The 20197-nt window shown below is 53.0% G+C and overlaps 1 protein-coding gene across 1 annotated transcript in view; it reads right to left on the bottom strand.

The window, feature by feature from the left end:
- Nucleotides 1–942: 942 nt before the first annotated feature.
- Nucleotides 943–20197, bottom strand: part of LOC133351138 (fibropellin-3-like) — a 36063-nt gene continuing 16808 nt past the window's right edge. The window contains exons 6-12 of the mRNA XM_061566122.1: nucleotides 18903–19016; nucleotides 17724–17837; nucleotides 16606–16719; nucleotides 15557–15670; nucleotides 7362–7475; nucleotides 6353–6460; nucleotides 943–5739 (exon numbers count right to left, since the gene is read on the bottom strand). Of these exons, the coding sequence (XP_061422106.1) occupies nucleotides 5468–5739; nucleotides 6353–6460; nucleotides 7362–7475; nucleotides 15557–15670; nucleotides 16606–16719; nucleotides 17724–17837; nucleotides 18903–19016 (950 nt within the window). The 3' untranslated portion in view covers nucleotides 943–5467. The remainder of the gene's footprint in view (nucleotides 5740–6352; nucleotides 6461–7361; nucleotides 7476–15556; nucleotides 15671–16605; nucleotides 16720–17723; nucleotides 17838–18902; nucleotides 19017–20197) is intronic.

Here is a 20197-nt window from a genome sequence, read left to right as displayed (position 1 = left end):
GACTTATTATTAAAACAGTGACGTGTGAACAACCTCCATCCATGCCAGTTGCAAGACTGTCACTTTGCAGGTCACGCTACGGAGCGTCTCAGCCACACGTCAGGGTGAAGCTTTCCCCGAGAGCGGAAACGTACTGCTGTCCTTCAGCAATCGCAGCTGCTGGTCGGCTTTGCGTCTTCACAAATAACCTCCGAGGTGGCAAACAACGACTGGAGCCGGAGACTGGCGAGTAGCGAGGGATGTTCTTTCAAACATTCACGGAAAACTCGTGCGCTGGTCAAAAAAAACGTTTGACACGTAGAGGCTTTCGCGACCAAATATTCGTAACGAAGGTTTTTTTTTCTTCTGGTAAAAATCGCCCGATGATGTAGGATGTAATAGCCAGCGAAAGGTCGCATACAAATTGTAAACGTTGTGGGTTTAACGCTCCAACACAGAACCGTTTTGTTTACGTGAAAAATAACTTCACTTAATTGTCTGTGTCGGGTGGCGGCGGGTTTAACGACACATTTATATCCAAGCGCTCTAAACCGCTACAAAAAAGCGCCTTTGTTAGTGCGCTTATTAATTTCGTTAACAAACAAAAACCTCGGACAGCTTTCTTTTTGTGAAGGCTGGCTCGATACCAGCGCGTGCAGTTTGTGTGCAGCCCTTCCCGACGAGCACACTTGCCACCTGGGGTACCCTTTGAAATGCCCATCGATGGGTCGACGAGTGTTTTGCCCGTCGTCTACTCAAGCGCACTTGGACTCTCTCGCTCTCCGCTGAAGCCGCGTTCGGGGCTCGAGCCGCGGCCACGAGGGCCCTTGAGAGGCCGCTTGGCCGCCCGCCCGGCCCGGCCCAGGCAGCCTCTCGACCTCGAGTGGCGCGGTAATGAAATTATCAATTAACAACGGCGGTATTTTTAAAAGATGTTTATTTATACATAAAAAAATACGGTGCATAATGTCACAGCGGGTCGGTACTATTTGCCTTAATCACGAAACGAGAAATTGCTTGGAGAATTGCTGTGTTTTTTTTTGTCAAAAAATTCCCATTTTTAATATAAATACCTCATTTTAATTACTACTGGACCCGTCAGAAGCACACTGCTCAACAGGGCACTAAATGTCTATTTCCTCAAGCCGGCTTATATAGAGTGTGATATCCAATCGCAGTGACAATGTAGAGTGTGATATCCAATCGCAGTGACAACGTATCGTGACAGCCCAACCCCCATATCCGCAGGGTGACGGGGCGGGGCTTACACAGGAAGAGGCGGGGCCTAAAGACTAAGGGGACGTGGCCCAAATAGGAAAGGCACAAGGTGCCAAAAGTGAAAGAGACAAATGGGGCCTTGTATAACACGTAGGCTTTCGCGACCAATGTTATTCATAATCAACGTTTTTGTAAATGTTGTGGCTTCAACACACCGGTGGGCTAAAGCAGTGAACTATTTGTCTTTTGTCAACGTGACACTTTTTTACTGATTGGCCGTGTCGGGTGGTGGAGGGTTACGACACATTTATAAATAACGCGATCTAAACCCAAAAACGTTGATTATGGGGCCTTGTATGTACTGTGTCTTGAACTTCTTTTGCACAGTACGTAGCCAACCACTACTTAATTGGAGGTGCTAATCAAGCTAAATACGTAAACTAAACGATTTATGTTTCACCAGGTAAAGCCCACTGACCTGCTATATAGCTCTTTGTCAACAGTGACCTGGCCTCAAATGATCGCTCAACGACGTGGATTATTATTACGTGCAAATTTATCGCAGCCAATAGCTCTAAATACACGTTGATTCTAAACGTGAGGGAAAAACTGGAGGACCCAGAGAAAAGTCCATGCAGCCACGGGGAAATCCAGGGGTCGGGGTTGAACCCGCACCCTCCTGCATACCAGGCAAGGTCGTTATCATCTCCTAGCCACCGTGGCGCAAGGGGTAGGGCCTAGAGTGGTTAAACTCCCCTGTTCATGTAGGGCCATCTTCCTTTGTATGGCGAGTGAAAGATGTAACAAGCCACAAATGTACTGTTAACGTCTCTTACCCACGCTTATTATGGGGGGGGGGGGCGGGGGCAATCAGCGGTGGATCGAGGGGGGGTTCAATCCCCCAGCATCCCTTTGAGACCCGGAACATTGGTCATTTATTTACAATTACCAAAAAACAAAAAGACATGTCATGTACTTTCCTCATTGTTAACGTAGGGTCCTGTTTAAAGCGCTCGAAGTTTCAGAACAACCCCCTCGAAAGATTACCCTAAATGAACAGGGGTGAGTTTGACGGATGCTACAATTGACATGAATCTGCACGTGTCCACAACAATCGCAATTCTGGAAGATAACCTCTGGGTTCATTTGGTTGGGTCGAAACTTCGGGCTGGGCACGGATGAGAGGGTGAATTTGTTGCGGCTCTTCCCGGAAGTGTGCGCAAACGTGTGAACGGAATGGATGCGCAAACGGCGGGAGGAGGATCCGTGGATAGATTCGTAAATTGGACTAATTGTCAGATAAAGAGGCGTTTCACTGTGTGTATGTATATCTCCGTGTAGAGTAAAGGAAGCATTTAGAATAAGCGAGCACACGCTGTTTTCAGTAAGGGACATTTGCGATTGTGCCGCACGCGCTAGGACTCGCGAGCACATAAATTAAATTTCAAAATAATTCAGTGAGAAAGAAAGACATTTACGGACGCTATGCCAGAGCTTGCAGAAGGCTCTCAAAGTATGAGCTTAATTGTACAGAATACTCAACAATTTCCACAAAATGTCATAAAACGTGCGGATAATGAGCAGCACGTGAGTGGCGTAGCGGAGAAGCGTGAACTTGAGTGACACGGCTATTACCGGACGATTGGCTTCAAGAGTCGATAGATTATTATTATTTTAGTTTTATGTTTTTTTAATGTTTGGGTCGCGTGGCGTGGCCGGGTTGTTCGGGCACGTCCAACGTTTCGGCACCGCGTGCTCTGGCAGCTCCCTCTCCGGAATGCACGCGGGTGCGAAACGTCGGACACGGCGCTGGTGCCAAACCCACGTCTCGGTAGAAACACCGGGGGCGCCAAAAATACGGCCGCTAAACGTTTGGAATGGCCGTGCCGACACAAATATGGGCGGTTAACCTGACGTAGGTGTGTTCAATTGTGTTGATCTCTCCCGGTGGCTTTTGAACGGACCTTCTCGCTATCATAACAACGGTGTTACATCTTCGTGTCCGCCCATCGGAAGACATCTCGTCGACCGTGTTCATTGTGACTTGCCATCGTTGAGTGCATCGAATGTACAACAGCAGCAGCAGCAGCGATAATAATAATGTCCATCACTCTATCAATCCACTGCTGGATGAAGGCCTCTCCCCACCTCTAAGTCATGCTTTTTTATTTTTTATTTTTTTACTTCCACACTCTGCCACGCGGGTTGCGAAAGGGGTTTCCCAAGGCCAGGTTCGAAAGTCATCAGCAGTGTGGGCTGTTGGCCCGGAATGAATCCTATAGGATCTGCTCGAATAGGGGCCACGTCAATAGGATCTGCTCTAGCAAGGGCAGCTTTCATAGGATCCGCTGCAATAGGGGCCGCTTTAATAGGAGCCGTTCCTGCAGCAGCCACTTCCATCGGCACCTCTCGCCCAAACGAAGCGTACAGGGTCGTCCACCACTTGCTAATCATCTGGTGTACAGCATTATTTTTTTTTCATCTTTATCTCTCAAAGCTTGGTAAAGCTGAATTACGTAAAAAAAAACAAGCTTGCTTCTTCGATGGGGTTTTGCGCATTCATTGGTGACGGGGCGGAGACAAACTCAGCTCGCAAAGCCGGTGGGCATCGCGAGCGGCTGACATCCATGGTCAAACCCAGGAGCTCGGCGGCGCTGGCCCGTTGCCTCGACACGGCCGTCGTGTACCCCCCAGAGCAAGCCGGCGTCGTCGCCTCCCTCGTCGTGCGAGCCAAGTCCCGCGTATGGATCTTCGAGACCTGTGCTGTAACGCTCGATTCGACGCGGTGCAGACGAGGCCTCGTCACCCGATACAAAAATGAGACAAGAACGCGCTGCGTGGCTTACGCCAACACGTAACAATCAAGACGCGTCTTTCCAATATCCGTCTCGCCGCGTGACAAAAAATGTAAGTATTTTCTTACACGTCTGATTTGGCCACGCGGCTTTCTGAAATGTACTCTCGGAGAACAGACTTGGGAAGGAGGCGTTACTTATTTTGGAATAAAAATTATCCACAATGCTTAATAATATAGTTTTTACGTCTTAAATATTATTTAACCTCTAAAAACGTTTAACATTACCGAGCCATTTCCTGAAAAAGGCTTTTGTGTTATTCGTATTTTTCTAAAATATATTTTATTAGTATTATTATATTTGTATACTGTATATACATATATAATTTTAGCATTGCATCGTCCTTTAGAGTACTCGCAAAACAGCCCAAAGCAGAGCACATCCAATGGATAACCTTGAGACTCGATGAAGATCTCCTAAGTAAAATGCATCATCATCATTGAAATGACTATAAGATAACTGATTAATAATAAACGAAACTAGTTTTTATTTTACAAGGTAAGGCCCACTGAGCTGCTATGTAGCTTTTCTTCAGAAGCGACCTGGCCACAAGTGATAGCTCAACGAAGTGGCTTATCGTGTGGAAATTTATCGCAGCTAAAAACTCTAAACGCGTGTTTCGAAATGTGGAGGGAAAAACCGGAGGATCTCGAGAAAAATACACACGACCAGAGGGAGAACATGCAAACTACAAATATATAGCAGGCGTCAGGGTCGGGATCGAACCCAAGACCTCCTGTATACCAGGTGAGGTAGTTAACATCTCGCCACCGTGGCGCGATAACAAATTGTTGACCAAATTTGTGTCGCAAGACCCTCCACTACCTGGCGTAGCCGAAACAAATACAATTGTCACGAGTATGAGAATTTTATCCCACAAATTGTCGTTATTTGTTTCGGCTCACTCACCGTGAGTGAAGTTGGAGAACGATTCTCACGGACAGACTTTTGCAATGCACCTCGAACAGATTAAAATACCGGAACGTGTGGACGGGTGCCTCAAATCCACCTCGCCCTGGCGTTCGTTGGTGTGGACATTTGAAACAATTCTTTTTTGGATTTCTTTCTTTTTACGATTTTAATTTGATTCGCACTACGAATAACCTTCCGCTCGAAAACTACGTCCAGCATCTTCGGCAAAAAGCCAGGAATTCCACAATAACCGTGTCTCAAAAATAGGGCGATAATTTACGAATCATAATATCGACCACGGAAAGCCTAACATTACTAAATCACAAATTTGCGAAATCGACCATCCCTTATGCCCACGACCATTTAAAAAGAAAAGTAGTCGCGAGACTCTGCACAGCTCCTTCCTGACTCTAGCAATGTCACAACCGCCAAATTCATTCACCGCTCACTTCACAGCCACCCACGACTGTTACCGCCACCGCCGCCACCACCGCGGCCGCCCGCTACTTGATGAAGGCCTTCTCCCTCTGCAGGGTCTGGTAGATGCCGGGCGGGCGCAGCGGGCTTGGGTCGTCCCCGCGCGGGACGCTGCTCTCAAACTGCTCGCTGGCCTCCTTGGCGCGCAAGAACCTGGGGAGCCGGGGCCCGCCAAACCTCCTCGGCTTGGAGCGCGCCGCGTTCTTAGCAGCTGCCGGCGATGGCCCCGCCGTGCCGCGCACGGTGGCCACCGTGGAGTTGCCGATAGGGTGCACCTTGGTCATTGTCCATTGCCTCGCTGTGGATGTACACAAGGGGGAGGTGGAGGGACGGAGGCGTGAGAAGGCGTGTGTATGTAGCGTAGCGGTTAGCGCGCTGCGCTACTAACCCGGCGGGCCGAGTTCAATTCCCAGTGACGATTATCTGAAACGGTCGTGGGCCTCTCCGAGGTCGACTCAGCCTCAAATGAGTACCTGGTGTGGTGTGTAAACATCGCCACTTGGGGCGTGATGCTGGCCGCCCACCCCCTCGTATACCGTGCTGGCCTTAATAGGCACTTGCTAACAGCACTTACCCCAACAGTCTGTTAAAGATATATAGGGGATCTTTGTATATATGTTGAACTTCTCTCGTGCTTCTTTTGCACCCTACGTAGCCAATCGCGCTAATCGGAGGTGCGGGGGAAAGGACAACAAACTAAACACAAAAAGTAGTTCTGAAGGGTGGGTGGGTCGGTTTGTTTGGGTGTTGAGGCTGTGGGTCAGTGTTGTTTGGGACCGAATTGAGATAGCGAGCAATGGCGTGAGCGAACGACCGACCAGAAGGGTGAATTATTGGGCGGGTGAATGTGTAGCTTGAGCCAGAATTGTTGCGATTGGTGAGGGGGTGACTGAGCGAGCGAGCTCACTCACCTCCCAAGTATCCGGACTTGACGAGGGAGAAGGTGAGGCCCATGATGGCGAGGCCGGAGAGGAGCGCTCCCATCACCCAGGGAGCCACCGAGCCCGATGCGTTGAGATCTGCGCGCACGGCACGCGGAGCGACACCGGATTCCCCCGGGCTCAGCTCCCCGCTCCGCTCCCTCCGTTAGCCGCCGTCGCGCTTGGCCGAGTCTCCGAGACTCGTTTGTTTACTCAGGGGGGGTGGTGCTTTTGGCGAAGTTTCTCAGGGGTGGCTTGGGAGGCGGCGGTCGCCACGTCAATTTAAAATACAACTCTGGCTGGTTGTTGCGATTACCGGCGAAACATCACAGAACTCCAATTGTGAATGTAGTAGCGGGTTTACTCTCCAACACACAACCGGTGGGCTGAAGTAGCAACTAATTGGCATGTTTTGTTTACGTGACAACCCTCACTTATTGGCTGTGTCGGGTGGTGGTGGGATTAACGACACATTTAACCCAAAAAAGAAAACAAAACCTCTTTCATGGATCATTTTGGTCGCGAAAGCCGAACTACTACGCGTTAAACTGAGGTGACCAGCAGCGTGATGGTTGAGTGGGTGAGCGAGTGGGTGAGTGAGTGGATGAGTGAGTGGGTGGGTGAGTGAGTTAGTGGGTGAGCGAGTGGTTGAGAGAGTTAGTGGGTGAGCGAGTAGGTGAGCGAGTGGGTGAGTGAGTTAGTGAGTGAGCGAGTGGGTGAGTGAGTTAGTGGGTGAGCGAGTGGGTGAGTGTGGCGAAGTGACCTGTAGCGTGGCGGTTAATCACAGTGGGTGGATGAGACACGGGTGGAGGAATCAATGAGTGGCGTTCACGGGAACAGTGACCACGTAGCAGCGATAGAAGAGTGACAAGGAGGCGACTGAATACTTAATAAGGTGTCAACACGCAGAGATGCACTGTAAGGCAAGATAACCGAGGGGTGGCGATGACGATGGCGGTGATGATGGAGGTGATGGTGGTGATGATGTCTGGGGACTCACTGGTTTCGCAGGCTCGGCCAGAGTAGCCTTCGAGGCAGACGCAGGAGTAGGAGCCGATCTGGTCGATGCAGGTGCCCCCATTCCAGCAGGGCCCCGAGTCGCACTCGTTGATCTCTGCACGCGGAGGGCAACGCAACCCACACAGTGGGACCGTGAGCATCCCACCACGGCCCAGGGGCCCCGGGAGCCCCGGGGCTCTGGGGTCCAGGAACCAGGAGCCCTGGGGGCCGGGGGTCCTGGGGTCCAGGAACCAGGAGCCCTGGGGGCCGGGGGTCCTGGGGTCCAGGAACCAGGAGCCCTGGGGGCCGGGGGTCCTGGGGTCCAGGAACCAGGAGCCCTGGGGGCCGGGGGTCCTGGGGTCCAGGAACCAGGAGCCCTGGGGTCCGGTGGTCCTGGGGTCCAGGAACCAGGAGCCCTGGGGGCCGGGGGTCCTGGGGTCCAGGAACCAGGAGCCCTGGGGTCCGGTGGTCCTGGGGTCCAGGAACCAGGAGCCCTGGGGGCCGGGGGTCCTGGAACCAGGAGCCCTGGGGGCCGGGGGTCCTGGGGTCCAGGAACCAGGAGCCCTGGGGTCCGGGGGTCCTGGGGTCCCGGGGCCCTGGGCTCTGGGGTCCGATACGGCTCCGAGCACCCAACCGGCACGGCTCACGTCCCGTGTTCAAATCCGGATTCCGTCCGCCCTAATCGATCCGAGTTCTCAAGCGCTGCACCTGCGTACCGGCCGAGCTCAGCTTGATCCTCAGCCATGGCGAACCGCAATTCGTCACGATGGGTACCGACACATCCACAGCTAACTCAGCTGCTCACGGTGCCCCGCAGGGATTAGTAATAGGCCCCATCCTGTTCTCTGCCTATTTGGCCCAACTTGGAGCTGCATTGCAACACCAAGGGCTCAGCTGCCACTGTTACGCAGATGACGCCCAGATCTACCTACGGTTGGGATTGGATGGTTTCATGATTAGCACAGTCAATGTATCATGTCAAAAGCCTGGGTGTCTCGGAACGTCCTTGAAATGAATGATGATAAAACACAGCTAATTTTCGTCGGTACACCACGACAGGTATCCAATTCAATCCCTCTTCACTTGGTTATTGATGGTTGGAACGTTTATCAAACACGTGAGATCAACACTCTTCTCGATCAAACTTCATCCTTTCATTCCCACGTAGACAGAACGGCGAGAAACTCTTGCGTCCACCTGACAAACGTACCCCGGCTCTGTCACATCTTCATCAGTGCACGCACCGACGGACTGACAATTTGTCTTCTCCCACATTGACTACCGCAATTGCCCTGCTTCATGAAACCCCGAGCAAGCGCCTTAAACAGGCTGCAGTTTGTTCAGATTGCTGCCGCCAGGGTGCAAACTGGTACACGACACTTTGCGGATCACACCACAACACCTGTGCTCCCATCCCTTCGCTGGCCCCCTGTCCATACCCCGCATTGATTTGAAGATTCTCTTGCAAGTAATGAAGGCCTTCAGATAAACTTGCTCCTCCCTACATGCATGACCTCCTTCAGCCACGTGTCTATTACATCGAGATCATTAAGATCCTCACATTGTGCATTGCTCACTGTGCCTAGGCTTCACACGTGGGGTTGACGGTGATTTTGCAACTGCGGCACTACAGGTCTTCAAATCTCGACGAAACACGTATCTGCTTATAATGGCTTTCTCGCTTTAGTTATTTTCAAACGTCTTTCTCGCGTCTTCTGTCCTTGATCGATATTAAACTATATTCGGCCTTGCCACGCGTAGCGCCCTGAGAACAAATTGTCTTCGGGGCGCTTAATAAATTAAAATTATTTCTCTCTCGATGCAGACGTGAAGAATTCCAGATGCGAATGGCGGACAGCTAATATCGCGTAGAACAAGTTCTCGAATAACACGGGAATACTGGATATAAATTTCCACGTTCCCGTGGCAAGGGCCAGTTCATCCACAACAATTCAACTGATTACTTTCATCCTTTCATCTAGCCACTCAGCCATTGAGATTATAAAGCCGATTTATCCGTACGGTTGCCGAACGAATACATTGTTCTAAGGTCGCAACTCGTTACACACAAAGTGCTTGCCACAAAATGAACCACAAAACCTTGCTCATCTCGTCAAGGAGCGTAAATTATCGCGCATACTCCGGTCATCCTCGCAGGAACAGCGGCTTTTGGCTCGTTCATCGAACACAGGCAGCGGGTCATCGCATTGCGCGGCGCTTTCAGGTGCGCTTTGGCGGCCGTCTGGAACGCTCTTCCTTCCGATATGCGGAAGCCACTGGGACGATGAACTTTAAAATCATCCCCATTGAAAATTCATTTCTTCAGAACTTATTTTTCCGATTAGTTTGTTGCACCCCCCACCCCCACCACCTTTGATTATCGCCGTTGGCCACGCACAACGCGAAAGAAGTTCAACAAACATTGCGCAGTAACCTCCATCAGCATCCGAGCCACGAATGTCAACACAAGCACAGCGACTGCAGGAGTAAGACCACCAACGACAACGAGCAGCAGTAACCACAGCGCAGGGGGTAAACTTACCCTCTTCGACCGTCGGCGCTGCTGTGGGCTCAGGCTCTGCTTATAGACGATTCGGAGGGGGCCAAATTCCCCCAACGGTTCCATGCGACGGGGGGGACACGGCGAGCCGGGGACACGACCAGGGCAAGGCGTTAGCGTGCGGCGGGGAACCGCGGCTCGCCCGCTTCGCCTCACAGCGGGGCCCAGGCAGCAGGAGGGGGGGGGGGCGCTTTGGCCAAGCGTCTAGCGAGCAAGCTGCGGCTGCGTGCCGGCGAGTGAGGCGCGCGGGTCCACGGGGTCCGTGGGACGCTCTCACATGGCCGCCGGATCGCTCGCTCACCTTTTGTGCTGCTGCTGGTGGTGGTGGTGAGACCCCTCGCCCTCACCGGAGTCTACACGGCCTAGCGGCTCGACTGCTGCAACTCCCTCCACTGCAGCCTTCGTGACGCATCCCTCACCACCCCACTTCCCTCACTTCACCACTTCCCTCACCACCACATCCCTCACCTCCCCACTTGCCTCACCTCACCACTTCACTCACTTCTCCACTTCCGTCATCTACAAACTCGAGATCCAGAACCCGACAGGCAGACTGCTCACCTGGTGATCTCACAACGGAGACCGCATCGCCCCGATACTTAAATCCCTGCACGAGCTCCCAATCCACTCCTGAATCAATGTAAAGATCGCACTCACCTACCTCTCCCCTCTCACTTCCTTCCACGCACCCACCTACCTCTCCCCTCTCACTCCCCTCCACACACTCTCCTACCTCTCATCCTCTCTCCACGCACTCACCTACCTCTCCCCTGTGATCTCACTCTACTCCCCTCCACGCACTCTCTACTCCCCTCCAATAACATCTTTCTGTAGAAGGCTCCCGCCGCTCAGTGGGGAGTTCGCTTATTCCCCTCTGCTGACCCCCAGAGTCTGCAACTCCCTTGACCCCAAGCCACTCGTGCTGTCAGCTCCCCTGCTCTAGGCTGAGGTCCAGCACTGCGGCCTGTGACTGAGACAGCGCCTCTCTCTCTCTCTAGAACAGCGACGGTGCCCCGCTGTGCCTTAGGAAGCGGTCCCGTTGCGCTGATACGTAAACCCACGAGGCTCTTGTTCACTTGCTTTGCGAGGCCCCTGCTGCCTGTAGGATTGGTTCCAGAGTGACGTGGCGATCAACTCGAGACACAACTTCCTGCAGCGGCACTACTGGGGCAACAATTGCCGATTCGTGTGTTTGTGTTCAACTGGCCAAGATGGCGCGGAGAATTGAACAATTTGAATGAATTGGTCACCAGGTATTCGATTCTCAAATCAGTTGCCGTTTTCTTGCGTCCAGCGGCATCAAAAGTTCTCCAACATGACGCGTGGGGATTGTACATCCCGCAACGCGTGCCCACCGTCCAATGTGTGCGTCATGGTTATCGGCGTAAGGCACTACCACTAGAGTACAAAGTACGCATATCCATAAGAATAATAGTTCTATATTAGTGTGCCCTATATTTATATAACCCTACAAAAGCAGGATTGCAGGAATGCAGGGTACAATGGGGACAAATGCAAGGCGGCGAGATGGATGTGGTTGGGTGCGGAACTGCGCTCCGGACCGTTCCGGCTTCGATTAAGCATTTCCTGAGCATAATAATAAAAATAATTAATCGTTGGCTGCAGATTGACGAACGCCGAGCGAGCGTGCACACGAGCGAGCACGCGTTAGCGAGCGCGTGTTAGCGAGCACGTTAGCGAGCGCGTGTTAGCGAGCGCGTTAGCGAGCGCGTTAGCGAGCGAGCGCGTGTTAGTGAGCGAGCGCGTGTGCACACGAGCGAGCACGTGTTAGCGAGCGCGTGAGCGAGCGAGCACATGTTAGCGAGCGAGCGCGTGTTAGCGAGCGAGCGTGCACACGAGCGAGCACGTGTTAGCGAGCGAGTGCGCGAGCTACGAGGTGTGCCAGGAAAGCGCCGTTGCCGTCCACGATGACTCCGAGGCTGCATGTCGCGACCCCCCCTCGCAGCACTGCAACGAGGGCTCGCCGGCTCGGCAAAACATCAGAGAGAGCCGAAGCGAATCCCAGCTCAAAACGAGCATCGAGGCATCGTTGCACGAACCACATTGACGGCTCTGCAGGGCCAGCGGTGAGAATTCCAAATTGCTACGACGGGGGTGAGTTTACCCACAAGAAATTACGCGTTGGAACACAAAAGAACGTTTATTATGAATAACATTGGTCGCGAAAGCCAACGTGTTAAAATGAGCGTGGGTCACAATAAAGGTTTTTGGGTTAGATCGCGTTATTTTTAAATGTATCGCAACCCTCCATCACCCGACACGGCCAATCAGTAAAAAATGTGTCACGTTGACAAAAGACAAATATTTCACTGAGCGTGGTTATTTTCCAATTATAATTTTTTCTGTAAGCGTCACACGACAAATCGACGATCATCTCAGACGAGACGCTCATTGAAAGCGAATCTTCGAGTACTCGGTGACGCTTTTCTGGCAAGCCCCAAAAAGAAAATCTGAAATGTATTTGAATCAAATTTCATGAGTTTTTGTGATTTCGTTTTTTTTTATTTCACAGCGTTCAGTTTGTGGGGTGGGCTTCCCAGGAGCGGAGCGGCTGTACAGCAAGTAGGCTCAGGGAGGCAGCGAAGGATGGTTGACGAAGCAGCTCGCTGGCCAACAAGCGCGCGTGGAAGTCGCTGCGGTGTTCATTGTTTTAAAAGGAAGAGCGCAACCCAAAACAACAAAAACAACAACAACACAAACAATAACCAGCCACCGTTTGACTTCAGAAAGAGGAAGTACACGAATTAGAGAGACACACACACACACAAGATGAATGCCACAATCCCATGCCGTTAATAGAAGTGAGTGGCAATTGGCAGGAAGGGACGATCGGACAATAGCCAAAAGTCTGTGGGTCAGTGTTGAGGCTGTGGGTCAGCGTTGAGGGTGTGGGTGAGTGTTGGGGCTGTGGGTCAGTGTTGAGGCTGTAGGGTGAGTGTTGGGGCTGTGGGTCAGTGTTGAGGCTGTGGGTGAATGTTGGGGCTGTGTGTCAGTGTTGAGGCTGTAGGGTGAGTGTTGGGGCTGTGGGTTAGCGTTGAGGCTGTGGGTGAATGTTGGGGCTGTGTGTCAGTGTTGAGGCTGTGGGTCAGTGTAGGGGCTGTGGGTCAGTGTTGGGGCTGTGGGTCAGTGTTGAGGCTGTGGGTCAGTGTTGAGGCTGTGGGTCAGTGTTGGGGCTGTGGGTCAGTGTTGGGTGCTGTGGGTCAGTGTTGAGGCTGTGGGTGAGTGTTGGGGCTGTGGGTCAGTGTTGAGGCTGTGGGTCAGTGTTGAGGCTGTGGGTCAATGTTGAGGCTGTGGGTCAGTGTTGAGGCTGTGGGTGAGTGTTGGGGCTGTGGGTCAGTGTTGGGGCTGTGGGTCAGTGTTGAGGCTGTGGGTCAGTGTTGAGGCTGTGGGTTAGTGTTGGGGCTGTGGGTCAGTGTTGGGGCTGTGGGTCAGTGTTGGGGCTGTGGTCAGTGTTGGGGCTGTGGGTCAGTGTTGAGGCTGTGGGTCAGTGTTGGGGCTGTGGGTCAGTGTTGAGGCTGTGGGTGAGTGTTGGGGCTGTGGGTCAGTGTTGAGGCTGTGGGTCAGTGTTGAGGCTGTGGGTCAGTGTTGAGGCTGTGGTCAGTGTTGAGGCAGTGGATCAGTGTTGGGGCTGTGGGTCAGTGTTGGGGCTGTGGGTCAGTGTTGGGGCTGTGGGTCAGTGTTGGGGCTGTGGGTCAGTGTTGAGGCTGTGGTCAGTGTTGAGGCTGTGGGTCAGTGTTGAGGCTGTGGGTCAGTGTTGAGGCTGTGGGTCAGTGTTGGGGCTGTGGGTCAGTGTTGAGGCTGTGGGTCAGTGTTGAGGCTGTGGGTCAGTGTTGGGGCTGTGGGTCAGTGTTGAGGCTTTGGGTCAGTGTTGGGGCTGTGGGTCAGTGTTGGGGCTGTGGGTCAGTGTTGGGGCTGTGGGTCAGTGTTGAGGCTGTGGGTCAGTGTTGGGGCTGTGGGTCAGTGTTGAGGCTGTGGGTCAGTGTTGGGGCTGTGTGTCAGTGTTGAGGCTGTGGGTCAGTGTTGGGGCTGTGGGTCAGTGTTGGGGCTGTGGGTCAGTGTTGAGGCTGTGGGTCAGTGTTGAGGCTGTGGGTCAGTGTTGGGGCTGTGGGTCAGTGTTGGGGCTGTGGGTCAGTGTTGAGGCTGTGGGTCAGTGTTGGGGCTGTGGGTCAGTGTTGGGGCTGTGGGTCAGTGTTGAGGCTGTGGGTCAGTGTTGGGGCTGTGGGTCAGTGTTGAGGCTGTGGGTCAGTGTTGGGGCTGTGGGTCAGTGTTGAGGCCTTGGGTCAGTGTTGGGGCTGTGGGTCAGTGTTGGGGCTGTGGGTCAGTGTTGGGGCTGTGGGTCAGTGTTGGGGCTGTGGGTCAGTGTTGGGGCTGTGGGTCAGTGTTGAGGCTGTGGGTCAGTGTTGGGGCTGTGGGTCAGTGTTGAGGCTGTGGGTCAGTGTTGAGGCTGTGGGTCAGTGTTGGGGCTGTGGGTCAGTGTTGGGGCTGTGGGTCAGTGTTGGGGCTGTGGGTCAGTGTTGAGGCTGTGGGTCAGTGTTGAGGCTGTTGGTCAGTGATGGGGCTGTGGGTCAGTGTTGAAGCTGTGGGTCAGTGTTGAGGCTGTGGGTCAGTGTTGAGGCTGGGGTCAGTGTTGAAGCTGTGGGTCAGTGTTGGGGCTGTGGGTCAGTGTTGAGGCTGTGGGTCAGTGTTGGGGCTGTGGGTCAGTGTTGGGGCTGTGGGTCAGTGTTGAGGCTGTGGGTCAGTGTTGAGGCTGTGGGTCAGTGTTGGGGCTGTGGGTCAGTGTTGAGGCTGTGGGTCAGTGTTGAGGCTGTGGGTCAGTGTTGAGGCTGTGGGTCAGTGTTGGGGCTGTGGGTCAGTGTTGGGGCCTTGGGTCAGTGTTGGGGCTGTGGGTCAGTGTTGAGGCTGTGGGTCAGTGTTGAGGCCTTGGGTCAGTGTTGGGGCTGTGTGTCAGTGTTGAGGCTGTGGGTCAGTATTAAGGCTGTGGGTCAGTGTTGAGGCTGTGGGTCAGTGTTGGGGCTGTGTGTCAGTGTTGAGGCTGTGGGTCAGTATTGAGGCTGTGGGTCAGTATTGAGGCTGTTGGTCAGTGTTGAGGCAGTGGGTGAGTGTTGGGGTTGTGGGTCAGTTTTGAGGCTGTGGGTGAGTGTTGGGGCTGTGGGTCAGTGTTGAGGCAGTGGGTGAGTGTTGGGGTTGTGGGTCAGTGTTGAGGCTGTGGGTCAGTGTTGAGGCTGTGGGTCAGTGTTGAGGCTGTGGGTCAGTGTTGAGGCTGTGGGTCAGTGTTGAGGCTGTGGGTGAGTGTTGAGACTGGGGTCAGTGTTGAGGCTGTGGGTCAATGTTGGGGTTGTGGGTCAGTGTTGAGGCTGTGGGTGAGTGTTGAGACTGGGGTCAGTGTTGAGGCTGTGGGTCAGTGTTGAGACTGGGGTCAGTGTTGAGGCTGTGGGTCAGTGTTGAGGCTGTGGGTCAGTGTTGAGGCTGTGGGTCAGTGTTGAGGCTGTGGGTGAGTGTTGAGACTGGGGTCAGTGTTGAGGCTGTGGGTCAGTGTTGAGGCTGTGGGTCAGTGTTGAGGCTGTGGGGTCAGATTGTGTCCCTTTGCAACGTGCCGTCGTCTGTTCGCGTCTCACCGATCTCACAATTGGTCCCGGCGTATCCGGCGGGGCAGCGGCAGGAGTACTCGTTGGTGCTGTCCACGCAGCGGCCCCCGTTCCGGCACGGGCTCGAGGCGCACTCATCGACATCTGTGGAAGAGACGCACCGCACAGCGGCCGTCCGCCGGGTTACAAGTGGGGACAACAGGCCACGTCTCCGCCTCCCCCCTCCTCCCCCTTTACCCCCTCCCTCCCCCTCCCTCTCTCCCTTCCCCTCCTTCCTCCCCCCTCCTCCCTCCCTCCCTCCCTCCTCCCCCCTCCCTCCTCCTCCTCAACCTTATCCCTGCTACCACGAAATCTCTCCATGGCGTCAGCCACTTCCTTGCAGAACACAATCAGACAGACTATCCATCTTGCCTTGACTCTGCAAGACATGTGTAAAACAGAGCTTCATAGCTCATCGGATTTCTCCAGAGTTAATACAAGTTTCTGGTTCTGCTACTCCTCATTTTCCCCATGGCACCAGCTGTCAATAACTCACCCACACACTCATAATCTCACTCATCCAACTCACTCACGCACTTATTCACTAATTCACTCACGCATTAACTCATTAAATCACTCAATGGCACACACAGGCACTTACCTAGCTAAGTCACTCACCCAATCACCACCATTCCAACTCATTCACCCATAAACGCACGTATCCACCCACTAACACACTCACCAACTCACTCATCCATCACCCCACCAACTCACTCATACACTTACGCACTCACCTACTCAATCACCCACTCAATAACCAACTCTCTCACCCACTCATCCACAAACAAACTCATTCAATTATCCACCCGCCCACTCACTTACCAACTCACTCACCCACCAACTGACTCATTACCCATTCATTCACCCACTTACCAACTCACGCACCCACTCACTCACCCACCAACTGACTCATTACCCATTCATTCACCCACTTACCAACTCACGCACCCACCTACCCACAAACAAACTCAACTACCTACTCACTCATCCACTTCCTTCCTTACCCACTCACTTGCCCAATCGCCCATCGACCCACTCACCTGTCTCACAATGATCTCCCAGAAATCCGGGCAAGCATTCGCACCTCCAGCGATTGGCCTCGTTCAAGCAGCGCCCTCCGTTGTAGCACGGACTTGACGCACATTCATCAATATCTGAAACACACACGCACACACACACACAAGCTACTAGACACACGCCTTAAATGTTATCACTTAAAAGTTAAACAAATACAAAATTAATCGAAAATTTTCAATGAGCATGGGGTTGTTGCTCATTGGCATACGTAGACCTTGATCAAGTGGTGAGAATTCCACATTCCTCTGGCAGGGGTCAGTGTCTTGTTTGGACAGCCACTGTTGACTTGCCATGAAGTGCTACTCACTTTTTTAAGTTTTAGTAGAAATAAAAATAAGAAGAACGGAGTGCCGGCCAAGGGAGGGAATTCATCCCGGATGACGTTCCCAGGGGGAGATGGAGCGATGAAATCATCAGATCACGGATCACGTGTAGGAGCCAGGTGGAGTGTTACATTACAGGATCACGAGAGGAGCCGGCTACCTGGTTGGAGGCCTTCATCCAGCAGAGGATTGACCATGGCTACTGCTGCTGATGATGATGCTCTATTGCTACTGTTGCCGCTGCTGTTGCTGATGATGCTACTGCTGATGATGATGCTGCTACTGCTGCTGCTGATGATGCTGCTGCTATTGCTACTGTTGCCGCTGCTGTTGCTAATGATGCTGCTACGTAGCTCTTTGTCAGAAGCGACCCTCGACATCGCAAATGATCGCTCAACGAAGTGGGCTCGTCATCACAGGGACAATTTATAAAGAGTGATAAAATAAAAAAGTAAAAAAATAACAATATTGGAAAATATTGCGTAAAATAACAATAATAGAATGTAATAACATAAAATAATACGATAATAAAGAGTTAATGACAAAAATAATTCAAACAATAAAATAATAATAAGCAATTATAATAGGATAATTTAAAAATAAAAATAAAAAACCAAATTCGATCATTGAGAGCCGTGGCAGGGCAAGCGAGACGTGGCCCCACCCCTGCATCCCCAGCCCTCCCCAGCCCCCCCCAGCTCCCCCCAGCCCCTCCCCCCCCCCCTCGCCAGGCACATCTCACGACGGCGCCCACTCGCCTATCTCGCAGTCCACTCCGGAGAATCCGAGGAGGCACGCGCAGGAGTAGGAGGCCACGGCATCGGTGCAGCGCGCTCCGTTCTGGCACGGCCTCGAAGCGCACTCGTCGATGTCTGTGAAGGGCGCAAGACACAAAGACACGCAAAGATAAAGATCCCCCGCATAGCCTGTGCAGACTGCTGGGGCAAGCGCTGTTGGCGAGCGGCACCTATGAAGGCCGGCACGGCACACGAAAGGGGTGCGTGGCCAACGTCACGCCCGGCCGCCTTTGTCTCCCCAGTGGCGATGTTTTTACACACCGAACCAGGTACTCATTTGAGGCCGAGTCGACCTAGTGGAGGCCCAGGACCCGGTTCAGATAATCGTCAATGGAGTTGGCCGTGAGCGGGAATCGAATTCGGGTCGCCGGGTTCGTAGCGCGGCCCGCTGACCGCTACACCAACGCTCCCCACACACGCGCGCGCATACACGCGAACACGTGCATACACGCACACAAGCGCATGCGTAAGTGACGACACAATAACAGTAATGATGATGGTGTCGATACCGTGTGTAGATTTATATACGGCGGGGACGGCGTTTACGCAAATTGCAACTCAGAAACGCATCACACTACCATGCTGGTCTCGTCAAGGAGCATAAACCATCACCGTGTGAACTCCGGGCATCATCCTCGCAGTAGTAGCAGCAGCAGATTGTAGCCGGCCATCAAAACAAAGACGGCGGTCACCGCATCGCAGCGCGGTCGGATGCGCTTCTGCGGCCCGTCTGGAACGCTTCTTCCTTCAGATATTAGCAAGCCCCGGGAGTCGTGCACTCTTAAGTCACCATCGAGATTGAAAACTCACTTCCTAAGAACCGCTTTTAGTGTTTAGTTTGTTGTCCTTCCCCCGCGCCTCCCGTGAGCACGGCTGGCCACGTGCGGTGCGAGAGAAGCTCAGCGTGCACACATACAGCGGCCCACGAGTTTGCTCGTCCGGACGCAACGCCGCCGAAACCGCTCGCGCTCGCCCCCTCCACAGGTAAGCCGCTCGAAGGCATTCCCTCGCCGCGAGCAGCGCGGTCAATCCGCTGCTGGGAATGCTGCCGCTAAGCCGACGATCGGCCCGATGCGCCGACGAGGTCCCAAGGACGAGGCGTGCGGCGTGCGCCGTGGACGTGCCGGCCGAGCGGCTCACCCGTCTCGCAGTTGGTGCCCGCGTAGCCGGGGAGGCACTCGCAGGCGTAGGCGTTGACGTTGTTGTCGCAGCGAGCACCGTTACGACACGGGCTGGAGGCGCACTCATCCACGTCTGCGGAGGGACAAAGACAACGATCCCCCGTGTAGCCTTCGCAGACTGTCGGGGCAAGTGCTGTTAGCGGGCAGCACCTGTGAAGGCCGGCACTGTGGCACACGAGGGGGTGGGTAGCCAGCACCACGCACGGCCGACTTTGTCTCCCCGACTCGGCCACTTAAATCACCATTTCCACCATGACTATCACCACCATTATCACCAACATCACCACCATCACCACCATCACCACCATCTCAATCACTATCACCACCATCACCATCATCACCACCACCATCTCAATCACTATCACCACCATCACCACCATCACCACCATCACCACCATCTCAATCACCATCACCACCATCACCACCATCACCACCATCTCAATCACTATCACCACCATCACCACCATCACCACCATCACCACCATCTCAATCACCATCACCACCATCACCACCATCACCACCATCTCAATCACTATCACCACCATCACCAGCATCACCACCATCTCAATCACTATCACCACCACTATCACCAACATCACCAGCATCACCACCATCACCACCATCTCAATCTCTATCACCACCACTATCACCAACAACACCAGCATCACCACCATCACCACCATCTCAATCACTATCACCAGCATCACCAGCATCACCACTATCTCAATCACTATCACCACCATCACTATCACCACTATCATTACCAGCACTACCACCGTAAAAATGTAGCACATTGGAGTAAACATACCGCACCTCCGATTACCACGTTTGGTTATGTACGGTGTGAAAGAATGAAGACTTGAACAGCATTTTATGGAGCATGTGTTAGCAAGGTAATCTGTCTCGTTACTAATTAGCAGAGGTCTTACACGTAACCTGATGTAATTGCACATGTAACTGGCATAGCGATGCATTCTGATTGACGATGATAATGAGATTGATGATGATTCTGCTGATTCTGCAACTACTGATGATGATCATGCTGGTGCCGATCGCTGCGACGTGATCAACCAACGTTCATTTCGCCACTACTTCTACCGCTGATGACAGCGGTGATTTCACTGCTGCTCATGGTGACTCTGCTGCTACTGCCAAAACTGCTGTTGATGATGATGATAATTCTACGGCTGCTGCTGCTGCTGATGATGAGAAGAATGATTCTGCTGCTGATGACTCTGATGATTCTGCTACGTT

The sequence above is a fragment of the Lethenteron reissneri genome, chromosome 5, assembly GCF_015708825.2.
Source record: "Lethenteron reissneri isolate LAM-NWPU_2019-01 chromosome 5, ASM1570882v1, whole genome shotgun sequence".
In the NCBI taxonomy this organism is placed as follows: Eukaryota; Metazoa; Chordata; class Hyperoartia; order Petromyzontiformes; family Petromyzontidae; genus Lethenteron; species Lethenteron reissneri.
Note: the sequence above shows the minus strand (reverse complement) of the source record. Positions and strands in the feature narration are given on the sequence as shown.